This window comes from Podarcis raffonei, chromosome 2 (assembly GCF_027172205.1).
Source record: "Podarcis raffonei isolate rPodRaf1 chromosome 2, rPodRaf1.pri, whole genome shotgun sequence".
Classification (NCBI taxonomy): domain Eukaryota; kingdom Metazoa; phylum Chordata; class Lepidosauria; order Squamata; family Lacertidae; genus Podarcis; species Podarcis raffonei.
Window position 1 is genome coordinate 54,633,758 of NC_070603.1, and position 14,761 is coordinate 54,648,518.

Genomic DNA, 14,761 nt, shown 5'->3' on the forward strand with positions numbered 1-14,761 from the left:
TATTACTGTTTTGTTGCTTTACTCACAAAGGTGACCCAAAGGGACTTACAACACAGTATAACAAGACACTAATTAGACACCAGTCAGGCTGGCAAAAATTAATCCCACCCCTTTCCCCTTTATGTTGGAAGGATTGTGGAAAACTTAGTTCATTTATTCATGTTTGGTGAGAATGCCCCTATATTGAAAACTTCTGGAACAGAGTATTCTTCATTATATCAGCAATTACAAGCCAACCTTATTCTCCAAATCCAGCCTTAGCCCTGCTATCTTTGGAAAATAGAAGGGCTCCACCCTGCACCAGAGAGAACTAATAGGCTTCTTAGTGACTGCAGCATGATTAAGAAAAGGGAAAAAAACAGGCTGAAATACCCATGAACACATGGGAAAATAATATCTGGGATACAGCAATGTCTGGGCACCTCACCAGACACAGAAGGGCAATTAAAGGCATAACAAAAAAAGATACCTTCCAAGAAAAGTGGACCTCTTTATTTAACCAAAATCTACTGCTCAATCTTCTCAGGGGAGAAGTTACATTAAGTTATATGTTTGAACATTTAATGTGTAAGCTTATGTCTAAAGTCAATGGATAGAACCACCACCATTTGATGTACTGTTGGATAAAAACCAATAAAAATTGTCTTTTTTTAAAAAAATGATGCTTATTAAAGAAATGAGACCCCACTATTTCAGATGTGCAGTTTAAACAACATCACAAGTACTGGTAGAACACAAGAGAAGTGGAAATCTTTATTTCCTTACGTTCTGATACTGAATATAGTAGGTTTTGGGGTAGTGGAGGAGGTAGTCTAGCTCCCACTGGTGCAAGGCTGGGCACTGTAGTTGTTCCTGGCTGGTCACGGCTGTTAATCAAACTTGCCTGTGATAAAGGTGGCCCTGGAATGAAACATAAACATTCTAAAAAGCTAATTATGTTTTTTCATGCTTTACCACATTACAAAATACGGCTCTTCTTTTGAGGAGCTCAAAGCTAAATTCTAATTTGTGTCCTGATTTTATATTGTCTGACCTTGGTTCCCTTACCTTTGGCCAGCACTTTGCTGCCAACTTCATTCATTCATTCAGCTGCTCTGACCATGTGGTGGGCCTCCTTACATCCCTATAACTGGCTTTCTGTCTGCTCCCATCTCCAGCATAAGCTCCTCATTCTTAGCCTCAAAGCCCTCTGACTTTTTGCCTGCAAAGTGTGTTCCAAAAGAGTTTTGCCACAATCTATTTGTTCATAATATACTAATATAACCCTACCAACAACTTTCATGATTTCAGCTTCACCAGCCTCAGCTGGGCTAAATTAATTTCTCTTAAATGACCTCACCCTCTCTCTGTCTCCTATGAACAAGACTCTCTCTCTCAAAACATCTGTGTGAATTCATGTGAGTATAGGATGGTTCCATCCGCCGTTGGTTCTGGCCCAACCCAGCTTTGTTTTGGTACCACCTCCTGCTGGTATGACGTCCCCAGATGGGCTGGCAATAAAGAAATGCAGCTGAGGCTTAAGAAGGTTTGCCACCATAGGCTTAGGACACTGGGGTTCTCCAATTTTCTACTACTAGGGCTGGAGAGGACTGACAATTGCTGAGGCCCACTAGTCACAAAATGGTAGCAGATGGAGGTAGAGTTGGACATGATTAGCTGCAATTAACAATAGCATTTTTTTTATTAATACTTAATCCTATTTGGAAATTGCTAAACTCTTTGCCACTGTGATTTCCTTGTGGCATGGAGTGTTACAATTCTATTTCTTCAAGCCAGGTACACACATCGGCCTTGGAGATTACTGTGAGACTTAGTCTTCCCATTGTAGGCAGAATTTGTTGATTCAGAAGCTCTAGGTGAAACAGACTAAACTTTATATTTTTATTCCTGCCCTCAACACCTCTCAAAATATTTTTATTCATCTCCTGCATTTTCTTCTTCTTTTCTCCTTCCACACTTAATTTAAAACTTACGCCTCTCCATTCTTCTTTCATTCCTTGAGCTTTCTCCATTCACCTTTTTCTCATATGACTGCTTCCTTCTCTTTCCAGATATTATTATTATTATTATCCTTTTATGTCTCCAATTTTCCTAAAAGACTCCTTTGGAAAAGGACCTCCGCCCCAGTAAGCTCTCTGTCTCCTGGCCACCTTTACTCAGCATGCAGAGTTGCTGGTGTTAGGAGGGCCCAACCACAAGGCTACAATATGGCCAGGTAGTGGAGAATTGAGGCCACATAGAAGTATAGGCTTGATTACATACAGTTAAGCAACGTGGTATCATAGTCTTAACCTACATATTTTAATTGTTTTATATCTGTATTATTTACTGTGCTCTAACTTAGAGTGTTTAATTTTAGCCTATGCATATTTACATGATCTCTATTGCTGTATATGTCCATATTTCTGGTCTGTGACCATAATAAATTGATTCATTCATTTATAGTGAATGGCACCAAGCCCTGGTTAAAGCTACTTTTCAATAAACTGGAGAAATTATTTTTCTATTGTAATGAACTTTCTGTGTGACCTAGAAACAGGATGAGTCAGTGGCACAACAATAACAATAGTAACAACCAGAACAACAACACAAACAGCAACAACAACAACAACGGTGTGGTCATTCTGACCTTCCTGACAGCAAACCGCATCTACTAAATATTTTCCACCTGTCCGATTACAACAATTTAGAATTTTTGATTATTATTTCATCAACCTCAATAGAAATGTTGCAAAAAGGGTAGGACTGAAGAAAGAAAACACATTATCCTTGCTGACTGATCCAAAATAAGGGGCTCATCCTTTGCTGTGCAAGGACAGGCTTTGAACAAGTCATATACACATCTGCTGCTTGTTTAAACTGGTTCTTTTCTTACAATGGTCCATTGAAATAAACGGTCTTTGAAATAATCCAAAACTGATTTTGTTTTGCATTATAAACAATCTCTGAACAATCTTATTTTCCTGCCTCCAACAGCTCTCGCACTTTTGTCTGCAGAGGATCCGCAGCTGCTGAACAAACACCCAAGCTGGTCACAGCTTCAGTGAGGGTGCACACAGAAAACGAGCCCATTCTTCCCAGTGTCAAGGAAGAGCCAAATCAAGTCCACTTCAAATTCTAACCAAATTTCTCTCTCACAATTTTTTCCACAACAGCTAAAGAGGACCTTCTATGTTTCATAAGGCCTCTGAATATAAAGGAATATGGGAAGCTGTCTTACACTGTCTCAAACCAATGGCCTTTCTAGCTCAGCATTATCTACATCTTTGGTCTTCAAGTGTGTGTATGGGGTGTGTGTATGGTGTATGTGTGTGTCAGGCCCAACTACTGCTTCACTTATCTAAGGTAGGAACAGCAGCACTATGACCATAGAAGCAACACATTAAGAAATAGGTTCCCAAATGCTTGATTGGGTTTGCTATTTGTGGATTTTCAGGAGCATCTGGCTGGCTACTGTTGGAAATGGAATCTAAATTCTTCTAATTTTTTAATTATTCATCTGTTCTAGTGAATGCCCTAAATTATAATCCTACACACACACACAGAGAGAGAGATATTTTTCAAGTATGATACTTTGTTTATCTAGCTGACCTCTTATGATGAGCTTGTACTTTGCTCAAATCTCCAAACCAGTAAATAATTCAAAGACCTTAATTTACTCCCCTGACCCAATTTATCTCAGGATTAGTAATAAGTGACTACTGTGAATGATTTTTTTTTAAATAACTAAAACACAGCATTAGTGGACTTCCCCTTAAAAACACATGCACGCAGTGGAATGTTCTCTATTTTTGGTCTGAAACTAAATTTAATCTAGCCAGTTCTTTCTACCATCTCTGATGTTTTAGAGAGAGAAAAAAGGAAAAGCTTTTTCATTATCCAAAGGTTTGAAAAAAGGCCCAACTCCTGAAGAGGGCTGCTAGTTCAGGCAAGTCCAAAAATAATTGCCTTTATACAATGAAGTAAATAGGGAAATGCTTTGACACTACTGTTACTTAGGTGCCCAGTCTGTCTGACACCTGGAGCATGACCCTTAACTCTTCACCTCCTTAGCACTACTCTATAAGTGGCTATGCAACGCAGAGGACTTCGATTAACGTGACAGAAAATGCACACCTTGGCATATACCAGCTATTCTTAAAAAGAGACAAACTTGCCCTTACTGCCTGGGAGAAAGAGCTCCAGCATGATACAAATGTGTGATCTGGCTCCTGATCTATCCGCCAACTGCCAACACCAGCACATGCTTCTATTTGCCCTGGCAGGAAAAAACCTTACACATTCTCAACATTACTGTCTCCACCAGTAAACTAATCAACAACTGTTTGCATGTCTTAAGGTCCAAGATACATTATACATTTAAGCTGCAATCCTGCACCATTATGCTGCAGCCTTAAGATCAGTTATATACCTATGCTTTATCCAATGGTATCACTAAGCAGAATGGGGGTGACACAAGCCCCATGGAGACATCCTGGTGGAATTGGTCAAAAGGGAAGGAGGCATGGGACAAGGTCATGGCATTAGAGGAACTGGAAGAGGTTTAGCAGCTTAGATGTCCGTCCAGTTCCAGGACAGTGGCTGTGTGGACAGGCAGCAGAGTGCCTTGGACACCCCGAGCACCACAGCAGACTGATGTGATCCTGCCCTGCCCACTGTCAGTGATGAACCCTCCTGGGGTGCTGCCTGGGGAAAAATGAGACAGTGAGCTAACCCTGTTGACTCTGCCTCCATCACAAGGATGTGGAGATGGCTGCATGGGTGCAAACAGCAGGCCCAGCCTATTCAGAGGAGAGCCATCTTGTTTGCCCAGCCCCATGGCTCAACCCATTTAGGGTGTGTCAAGTGTTGAGACAAAATCTTAGTTTCTGTTTAGCCATATACCTAGACCACTGCTGCATTCGTTAACCTGAAAGCTTCATAACCTGACTTATATTTATCAAACTGACCTTCACATTAAAGCCTTTGGCAAAAACCTAGTTAGGAGTCCAAGCACTGGATCTACTAGAGGGTCTGGGCAGGAGGAAAGCAGTTTTCAGTTATTCCCCCTGCAGCTCCCTCACCCACCCTTAAATGTGCTCTGGAGGGTCCTTCAAACCCCAGATTCCTGTAATGCTATGTTAGAGAAATAAAGCACCATTTATGAAATGTTCTCAGCTACTGTGCCGACTGTAGTATTTTAAAGTGCTATTTTAAGGAGGAAATCTTACTTGGTATAGGAATTCTAACAGGTGGCGGCGGCCGAGGATGTACATGTGGCCCTGGCATTCTCATGTTGTGAGTTGGGCCTTGCGCAGGAGGCATAAGCATTCCAGGAGGAGGAAGTCCTGGGGGTGGAGGAGGAAATGGAATCATGCTTGGCAAGGATACTTCATCCACTACCAATGGGTCATTTCCGTGATCATATTGACAGAGGTCACCAAGTACACAAAATCCTCTCTCTGTAAAATAAAAATAAATCACAATATAAACCATCATTAATGGTAGCTTACCTTTATCTGATTGATTATATAGATTACATATGAATGAATGAAAATAGATTACATATAGATTTTAAGCCAAAGTCTCACTTATACTGTGTGGCTGGCAACAACAACAAAATAGCTCAAAACAACATTCTTAATTGCAAAATCTAAGTAGAACAACCAGGAGTAACACTTACCGTCGTAATCTCGACAGCGTCTTTTTGGTGGAGCGTTTCTGCCAAACGAATTAGGAGCAGAATGATTGTTGTAGTAATTCGACCAGCTTTCTGTTGTGTTTTCAGGATGGTGAGCAGGTGCAATCACAGTAACAGCACTGGGAATACACTGTGCTCCAGAGGAATACTGTTCAGTAGAGTTAACGGAAGACAAAGCCACTGGGTTATATGAGCTCTCCATATCACTCCTTTCACATTTGAATTTGGCTCGATCTCTGTGATCTGGGAAAAAAAAATTGTAATAGATTAGGTAAGTTTCTATGTTTGTCCTTCGTGCTTAGAGATTCTCTGACAGCATACAGAAAATTTAACACCATAACAAATGCGAGGAAAAAAAAGTATAAGCACAACCTGGTTAATGTCTTAACAGTGTATTTAGGCTCGTTCTTGCAAGACAATGTGAATATTTGTCCTGCAACATATGCACTAACTAAACTGATTTCCTTTAGAAATAAAAAGTAAACTGTATTTTTCAAGGAATTTCAATTACTTTCTTTTGTCTTGAAAGGCTATAGCAACACAAGACCTCAGTTATTTAGGGGCAGGGATCCATTAAAAGTTAAGAAAATCTAACACTTCTTCCTTGCCAAAAGAAACCTAGCAATATAAAGCAGCAGCTTTTACCAACAGGGAAAGTATAACAGAAGGTACTGCTCTACCAGAATACACCTGAGAACAAATTAAAAAAATATATCCCTAGATTAGGTTGCTCTCAGATCACAGCTTTTAGCCAGCTTTATAACAAGTCAGCAATCACTTCTTTTCAAAGACAATTCTGTTTGTTGAATTTGCCAGAAATTCAAGATAAAATGTTCATTAAGAAGTATGACATTTCATTAACTCCCATGAAACTCAAGATTAGACGTTACTTGTCTATTATCCTTAAACGACTCACCAACATTTCTGTTTGCATCCCTTTCTTTATTTGCCTCCTGGTCTTTGCTTCTACCTCTGCTGCGGCTACGACTTCGGCTAAGTCCTCTACTTTTACTGCGACTCTTACTTCTTCCCCTTCGCCAATCGTATTTGTCTCTATACAAATCGTTCCGTTCGTAGTATCTATCATAATCTCTCCATTTGCCATCATCTCTTTTTCTCTCTCTAGTTCTATTAAGAAAAACAACACATGCAAACAGGTGGATTTAGAAAAGCTGAAAATGCTTATGGCATCAAAACAGAACAACAGTTTTGACAGAGGGAAGTTTGTATGAAGAACTAAACAACGTAATTATATCCAAGTAACATCAACATTGGAAAAAACTACAAAAAATGTTAGGTGTAATAGCCCTAAAGCAAATAAACGCCAAATTGTTTGTCTTACTAAAGGATGCTAGTACTGCATAAAAATTAAAAAAATCATATTAATATAGTTGGGGACTGCCCCCCTCCTGCATAAAACAATTATTTGCATCCATGGGCACAGAGGATTCAATACAGTTCTCTAAAATTGTGTGTATATTTACTTATTTCATTTATATCCCTTCTTTCCTGCAGCAAGCTCAAGGTGGGGTACCTAGTTCTCCTCCACCCATTTTATCCTCACAACAACCCTGTGAGGTAAGTTAGGCTAAATGTGATTGTCTGGCCCTCAAGGTGACATCTTAATGGATTATGTGAGAATCTGTAAAACTTCCCGATCATAATACAAAAGGAGGGGAGACATACATTACTAAATTTATCACAAAACTTATTACGATGTCTGAAACAGAGAAGTTTAATTGATTTGGAGGCTAACAAATGCTAACAAGTGTTAAAGAAGAATACTTCAGGTACTAACCTTTGCTCATTAGAATCTGAACGATTTTTCTGTGGGCTAGTATATTTCTTCTTTTTGCCCTCTCGCTCATCTTCAAAAGTCTCCTGAAATGGCTAAAGACAAACAGCAAATCATCACCTCACACGAAGCTCGCTCCCAGGGGCGCGGGGAAGACCCCAAAGAATATAAAAACCCATTAAAGCAATAAGAGAGCAAGGCTCGAGACAAGTCACTGTATACACATTTTAAATTTGCTTCTAGTGTGAAATGTATTGAAGAGGACAACTACAAAACAACCATCTCTTCCCATATGAACTAACCTGGACCCTGCAATCATCATCTGAGGCTCTTCTGTTCTGTGGTGGCTCCCCCCTCCCCCCAGGGAGGCTTGCCTGGCACCTATCTGTAGGTGCTAGGCAAAAACACTCCTCTTCTCTCAGGCGTTTGACTAATTAAACAATACATGGTCTTTTAAATGGGGTAGGTGGCCTGCCTTGGTTTGTTACTATGGTATTCATTTTTATGTTATTATAAACTGCCCTGTAAATCTAGGATGAAGGGTGGTATAAACATTCAACAAACAAACAAACAAACAAACAAACAAACAAACAAATGTCCATCATAATATTTTTTATAATTGTTACCTTTAAGGAATTTCATTTTAATTTTAAAACTGCTATATTTTAGGTTTAAAAAGATTGCCTTTACAGTATAACTGTGGAAGCACTCATAATTTGTTGCAATATCCCTTGTGTTCAACAAGGCTGGATTCCTACTTGGACTTTCACAAGCGAGGCGGGGCAGGGGGTCACAACAAATATGCTGTTTTATTACTTTCATCGGGTCTATGGGGAGAAGACCATGAAGACACTTCAAGGCTTTAAAATGTCAAAACTAGAATTTCAAATTGGGGCCTGAAACAAACTGGCAACCAGAGCAGTCGGGCCAGAATTGGTGTGTGTTCTATGTTCATGCTTCCTTGTTCTGGTTAACAATCTAGCTGCCATGTTCTGAACTAACTGTAATTAACTGTAGGTTACCAGAGTACAGACAACTGAAACCACGCTCATGTCTAGCTGGATAGGAACACAGCTGAGCTAGCTGGCGGAAGGCATTCTACTCATGCAGACAGAGGACCTGCACATTACCAACGTCTTAAGTCTTATTTGGATTGAGCTTCAATTTGTTGGCCCTCATCTAGTTCCATGCAGTTGTTAAAAAGAACGGGAGATAAAATCGAACTCTGTGCTTTGGAAGCTTCATGCAGCTAAACAATACCCTCTAAGCACTACCTTCTGGAGAGAACACACCAAGTAGGAACAAAGCCTATTCTCAACTCTGACAGCCTCTCTGTAAGAATATTATGGTCAATGGTATCAAAAAGCGCAGAGAGGTCAAGAAAAATTAATATGGACACATCCTCCCTGTCCCTTTCCTGACACAGGCCAACCAAGGCAGTCTCAGCAACAAAGGCAGGCCTGAATGCCAACTGAAATGAAAAATCAGTCTCATCCAAGAGTTATTGGAGCTATTTCAGGGTTATTAGTTTTCATAAGCAGAAGAGCTGAAATCTCTAAACCGTCACTGAGAGGAGCTCTGCATAAAGTGTGCAACAGTCTAACTCTGTAATCTCAAAGCCATTAGCTTTCATTACATAATGCAATTCATACTTTCTAAAAAAGTTTGTGGAAGAAAGGCAACAAAAGTGTGGCAGAATATACTGAACTGTCTATAGAAAGGGGGGGAGTCTAAACATGATTTAAGCATTCTCTAGTTAATCTTTTGATATCTAAGAGAATTTAGAATTAGAAATAAAAATCACCTTTAACATTACATGAAATACAGGCATATGAGATGGGGGAGGAGCGGGACTGTGTGGTGTGAGGATATCATGTCTCATTTGACCTTATCTAAGTATAGCCAAATACTTTGCTGTAATATGTCCACCACTTACATCAGATCAGCCCGTCTGAGCTATGAACACATTACACTTTAACTGGTTTATTCCTCCACTACTTACTCTTAAACAAGACACCCCTAGTACTATGAACTGTACAATCTTAGAACAGCCAAGGTTGTAGGATTTTAGCAAGCAATGTATGAAGTCAGACTTGACAGGATTCAGGATAGGTAACAGAATGCGGGGGTACTTGAAGTTGTGGACTCTTGTAGAGCACCTCTCTTTTCAAGTAAACTTTCTCAAAAAGCAGAAGATTGCAGAGGTCTGGTTATCTGGCTTCAGAATCAACTTTAAAACCTGGTTGCACTCCCTTAATAGGAGTTAGACACTGAGTGTGCTCACTGATTCAGCTTCATCATCAGAAGGACAAATGTAGCATGGAGAACCTTCTACCAGTTTAGATTGGTACAACAGTTACAATTGCAACTTTGCTGCATTTGCAGCACCGAAGTGACCTCCCTGGGGCACAAGCCTGGGTGGGGTGTATGGAGGTCCTGGGCTGCCAGACGACAAGACTTCCCTCTCGGCCTCGCTGAGGTTGTCCAAAAGAAAGCAGAGCAATACATTTGGCACCTGTTTGGCTGCAGGAGTTACTAGGAAGAGGCATACATGACACCATCCAACTGCCTTAGGCACCCCATTCTGGATTTGTGTAGAGTTTGCTCCTTAAGACTTTTATACTCCTAATTATGTCCTGCAAATCAGTGTGCATAGATTGTTCCTCAGGGTTTACTCCCGAAGCCTTTCATACAAATGAGTATAGCTGCAAGGTAGAGACGGTTTAGGATCAGTGTTTTCCTTCTCCTAGATGGGCTACCCTCCCAGGTTGACAAGCCCCATTTAGGACAACTGTAACTGGGCAGATAGTTTAACTTGTTATCCACACCATGGTAACCACCTGTCTGGATTATGCAAGATATTGTGTGTGGGCCTGTCTCTGAAAATTGTCCAGAAACCTCAGTCAGAATATGGCTGCAAGGTTATTAAGTGAGAGAGATGAGAACATTGCACCAGTGCTCATCACCTTCACTGGCTTCAAATCTGTTTCCAGGCCCAATTCAAAATGCTGATATTGACCTTCAATCTTTTATGGTTGCGGGTCAGGGTACCCGGAGGATTGCTTCATCCTATATGCACCCTGAAGTCTTTGTCTGAAACCCATCACTGGGTGCTTCCACCAGGTGACTGCAGAGAGCACGGTATCATATTTTTTGGTACCACATGAATACCTCTTTTGTTATCCAAGAAAATCTTTTAATAAAAACAATTTAAATAATAATAATAATCCAGGACTTTTAAAGACTTTTATAGCTTTAAACTGTTTCAACCTTATTATTTTATTCTCTTCTCCTTGTATTTTGGGTTGCATTGTTTTTAGCATATACTTTTTATTTCACTACTCAATCAATTTTATTTTGCTTTCGTTTATGTAGTAAGCTGCCTGATGAACCTTGGTACAGAGTAGGCTATAAATAAATGTAAAAGCACAGTGTTGACACCTCAAGTTTACCAAGCCATTCATCATCTAAAAGGGCTGAACTATGAAAGAAATTTTCACTTTGCTAACTGCCATACAAAGCTTTTCAAAATGGCATGCATAACTATTAACAATGGATCTGCACTACTAAAGATAGTGAAACTGTCACCTGCATGTGTGTGTCTACACATGTACATACACACACCAGCTTATCTGCTGTCTTTGGATATTAAAGGGGGGGAAACTTCTCATGTTTCTAATAAAGCTAGACTAAGGCTGCAATCCTATAATTGCCTGTCAATAAGTCACATTGAACTCAAGGGTGCTTGCTATTGAGTAGATATGTATAAGACTATACTGCATGGCTTCAATCCTATGTACACAGTGGGACACATTTCTGAACAAACATGCACAGGATTGCACCAAGAGACACAAGCAAGAGACAAAGAAATTTAACATTACCTCCTCTTTGATTTCTTCCTTGACCTGACACACAGGCTTCAACTCTGGCTTTGCTGGTTCATTAGGGGCTAGGTAATCCTTCGTATACAGGCTCTCGAAGAGTTTATCAACAAAGCCTGAGGTTTCTGGAAGAGACATACAGAAAAAAGGAATCATTCCAAAAGAGATCCTACTCCTTAGTTTTATATTAATCACACTTCTGCTCTTTTGATCCAGGCCAGTTGAGTTCCTTGTGCCTGAAAGAGCGCTGGTCTAGTTTTCTCATTAGCAAAAAGTCTGCCATGCTACACTGCAAGTCTCTTTAAAAGTAAGGAGTATTTAAAAATTAATTTGCCAAGTGACACGGAGGTCTACCATTTGAAGGAAATGAAATGTTCCACAAAAGTACACTCTTGTATGGTGTTGTCCTCTACCTAAACTAGCCCTTTGGATCTATGCCATATGTTCTCAAAAATGCATTAAAACCTATTGGTTAATCATTTTGTGTACAGAAAAAGATGGTGTAAGTGTTGGTGTAAGCAAATGGAGCTTGACGATTCCTTCCAATCCTGGAGTTCCAAAGCAGCGGTGAAGATGAATGCTGCCTCCTCATCAGCCCCATAGTTAGGAGCATATAATTTATTTTGGCTTTGCACCTGCCAGGCCCAAGAACAGGATCATAAGCATCCTCTACAACCTTCTTGGAAGCGAGCCAACTATAGTTTGTGAGCTTTCACCATAGTTAAGATCAACCAGTCTATGGTTCAGACAACTCACTAAACTGTAATTAATCTAATTACATTTTAGTCAGTGCTAAACTATGGTTTAGTATTACACTGAAATGCAGCCAATGTTTTGCGGCTTATGTTCAAACACTTTGTGATTCATATTTGTATTTCATAGCTAACACATGCTACACTAACTTAGAGATGAACTGGTTTGTGCCATAATAAAATTGTGCTCTAGTTACTTCTATTTTTTTGTCTTCATAAGTTAATATGGATACTCTTTGGCCAATGTAAAGATGTATTTCTCCAGTAATTGTGCACAGAAGTTAAAACTATCTGTGACCGGGGAGGGGGGGGGGAATGTTTCACACTCTTATATACTGCTTAATTGTAAATAGACAAAGTTCCTTTATGAATACAGTACAATTGTTTTACTGTATAAACTAACTGTTTATACAGTTGGAGCTGCTATCATATAATTAAGCTCCATCTAGGTGACCCTTGGGGGTCCCTTCAGACTCTACAAATCTATGATTCTATCTCCAGGTCTCCTACCTAAGGTTTCCTACCACCATATTCACAAAATCCTGCCATTAGCAAGAAATAAAATAAAATAAAAATCACAGCAGTACCTTTTTGCAGAAAGACATCTAGCTGATCAGCACAGAAAGCCTTCAGTTCTTTTTCTGGTTTATCTTTTTTGACCAATGCCACAACATAGTTAGCCAAGGCTGATGGATCAGCATCACATCTAAGGAAAAAAATACTGCTATCGTTATGTAACTTACAGCATTATGAGTCTAATACACAATGAAGCATTACAATGGATTCCTCTTCAGTGAAAACATGTCATTAAGCATAAATACCTCCCCTCATTATTAAGTAGCATGTCCCACAAATTTTAGTGGGCCATGCTTCCAAGTACATATGCTTAGGCTCAGAGCCTTAGAATGAAGTCTTCTAATTCAAGGGTGGATAGAACATCTTGCTATTGTTTTAATTTAACTAGTGCTCGATACAAAAATAGAATTGATACAAAAATAGAAATTATGTTGAACAAATGCTATACAAACAAACAAGCAAACCTACTACTTGATATGATTTTGACAGGTCTGTGGAAGAACTAAGAACATAAAAGAGCCCTGCTTGATCATGCCAAAGGTCCATCTAGTCCAATTCCCTGTTTTCACCATGGCCAACCTATGAGAAGCAAGCAGGGCATGACTGCAGCAGGGCTCTCCCCAATTCTGATTTCCACAGTTGAGCAAATAATCACTATTCTACCCTCAAAGTGTCCTTTCTGAGGTTTTTAATTCAGCTGAATTAAACACTTCCTCTTTGCTCCTGGATGCTGAACCACAAATGGCTTAATTACCTGGGCAACTGGGCCATAGCAAAATGGTACGACATATGATTGGAGTTTAATGCCTGGAGACTCCAGTTAAAGTCTAGATGGGACCCCGGTATGAGACTCAAGACAGCCAACTCAACAATAATGTGAGATGGACCAAAGGATCTGGCTCAGTATAAGGTAGCTGTAGATATTCAAGAAATCTAAAACATACGGTAAGTTAGAGACATTTTTCTACTTTTCGTATGTTAAATGAAGCATGTTGATCTAACAAGGACATAATATTCAAAACTAGGTTTCAGCAACTGTATTTACATACAGCTGTGACTGCAAGCATAACTCCAACAACTATCAATATTAACCAAATATGTAATTTAGCAGATTAACCAAAATGGTTTGCCCAGAAACTACTACGCACAACTAAATATACTGGGTGAAATTTAATGTTGCGCTATGATAAACATTCAATCTGCACAAGCTTATCCAGTAGCCAGAAGGAACGATTTATTCTACCCCCACCCCTGTACTAGGGGTACTCCTAACCCTCCTGATCCAATTTCAGGGGGCAAGCAGGGGGAGGAGAGTGGGGAAGCCCCATTGCACAAACAGAAGCCCCTGCTTAGGACTTTCACTCATAGAGTTTGCTAGGTGAATCCCACCCACAGTAAAGAATTTAGGAACTTTTCATGGTCATAATTATGCAAGTCTGTAATTATGGATTAAATGCCAAAATTGCCCAGAAATGCAAATGTGAAATTGCTACTTCTTTATTGTTTAATAATAAATCAGAATTTTGTAGTAGTTGAAATAGGAAATGCATATTAAAGCCAACAAAAACACAAAGGCAGTATAATTAGCACTTGAAATGTCTTCAAGGAACTGGGCAGGCATTTGAAAATTAATGCTTCACAACTCTATGCAGCAGAGAAGTACACATTAAGATTATACAAATGAGACAGAAATGTACTCTGTCTATTTACAATAAGGTACTTCAAGTTTAGTTTTAACTCACTCTTGGCATATTCAAGAGTGTCTGTAGTCTTAACTCTCTGTTCAGAACTTTAAACTGAAGTCACATATCAATTCAAGCTAATAGTTTAGTGTAGAGTACTTGCTCCCAAAGTTAAGTGCAGGGAAGTTGACATGTTAGCTCCTGGGCCAAAAAGACAATTAACAGACCAACTGCAAAAATATATATAATATAAGATTTCCATCTAGTGTCTCTGCCTGCTTACCACTGATGCAGTGATATACACTCAGAATGTAAGTGTCAGCTTGACAAAACACCAGCTTATTAAGCAACAATGTCAAACTCTCAGTATATATCCAGGATGGGGAACTGTATCT

General features: G+C 39.6%; 1 protein-coding gene across 7 annotated transcripts in view; it reads right to left on the reverse strand.

The window, feature by feature from the left end:
* Positions 1-14,761, reverse strand: part of RBM27 (RNA binding motif protein 27) — a 30,385-nt gene that overhangs the window by 14,312 nt on the left and 1,312 nt on the right. For 2 of the 7 annotated variants that reach the window (XM_053376670.1, XM_053376673.1), the window contains exons 2-8: positions 12,696-12,814; positions 11,357-11,481; positions 7,479-7,570; positions 6,597-6,808; positions 5,663-5,923; positions 5,211-5,441; positions 766-921 (exon numbers count right to left, since the gene is read on the reverse strand). In XM_053376670.1, the coding sequence (XP_053232645.1) occupies positions 766-921; positions 5,211-5,441; positions 5,663-5,923; positions 6,597-6,808; positions 7,479-7,570; positions 11,357-11,481; positions 12,696-12,814 (1,196 nt within the window). Of the gene's footprint in view, positions 1-765; positions 922-5,210; positions 5,442-5,662; positions 5,924-6,596; positions 6,809-7,478; positions 7,571-11,356; positions 11,482-12,695; positions 12,830-14,761 lie in introns of all 7 variants that reach the window. The other 5 variants (XM_053376674.1, XM_053376669.1, XM_053376672.1 and 2 more) reach the window with 4 other exon arrangements.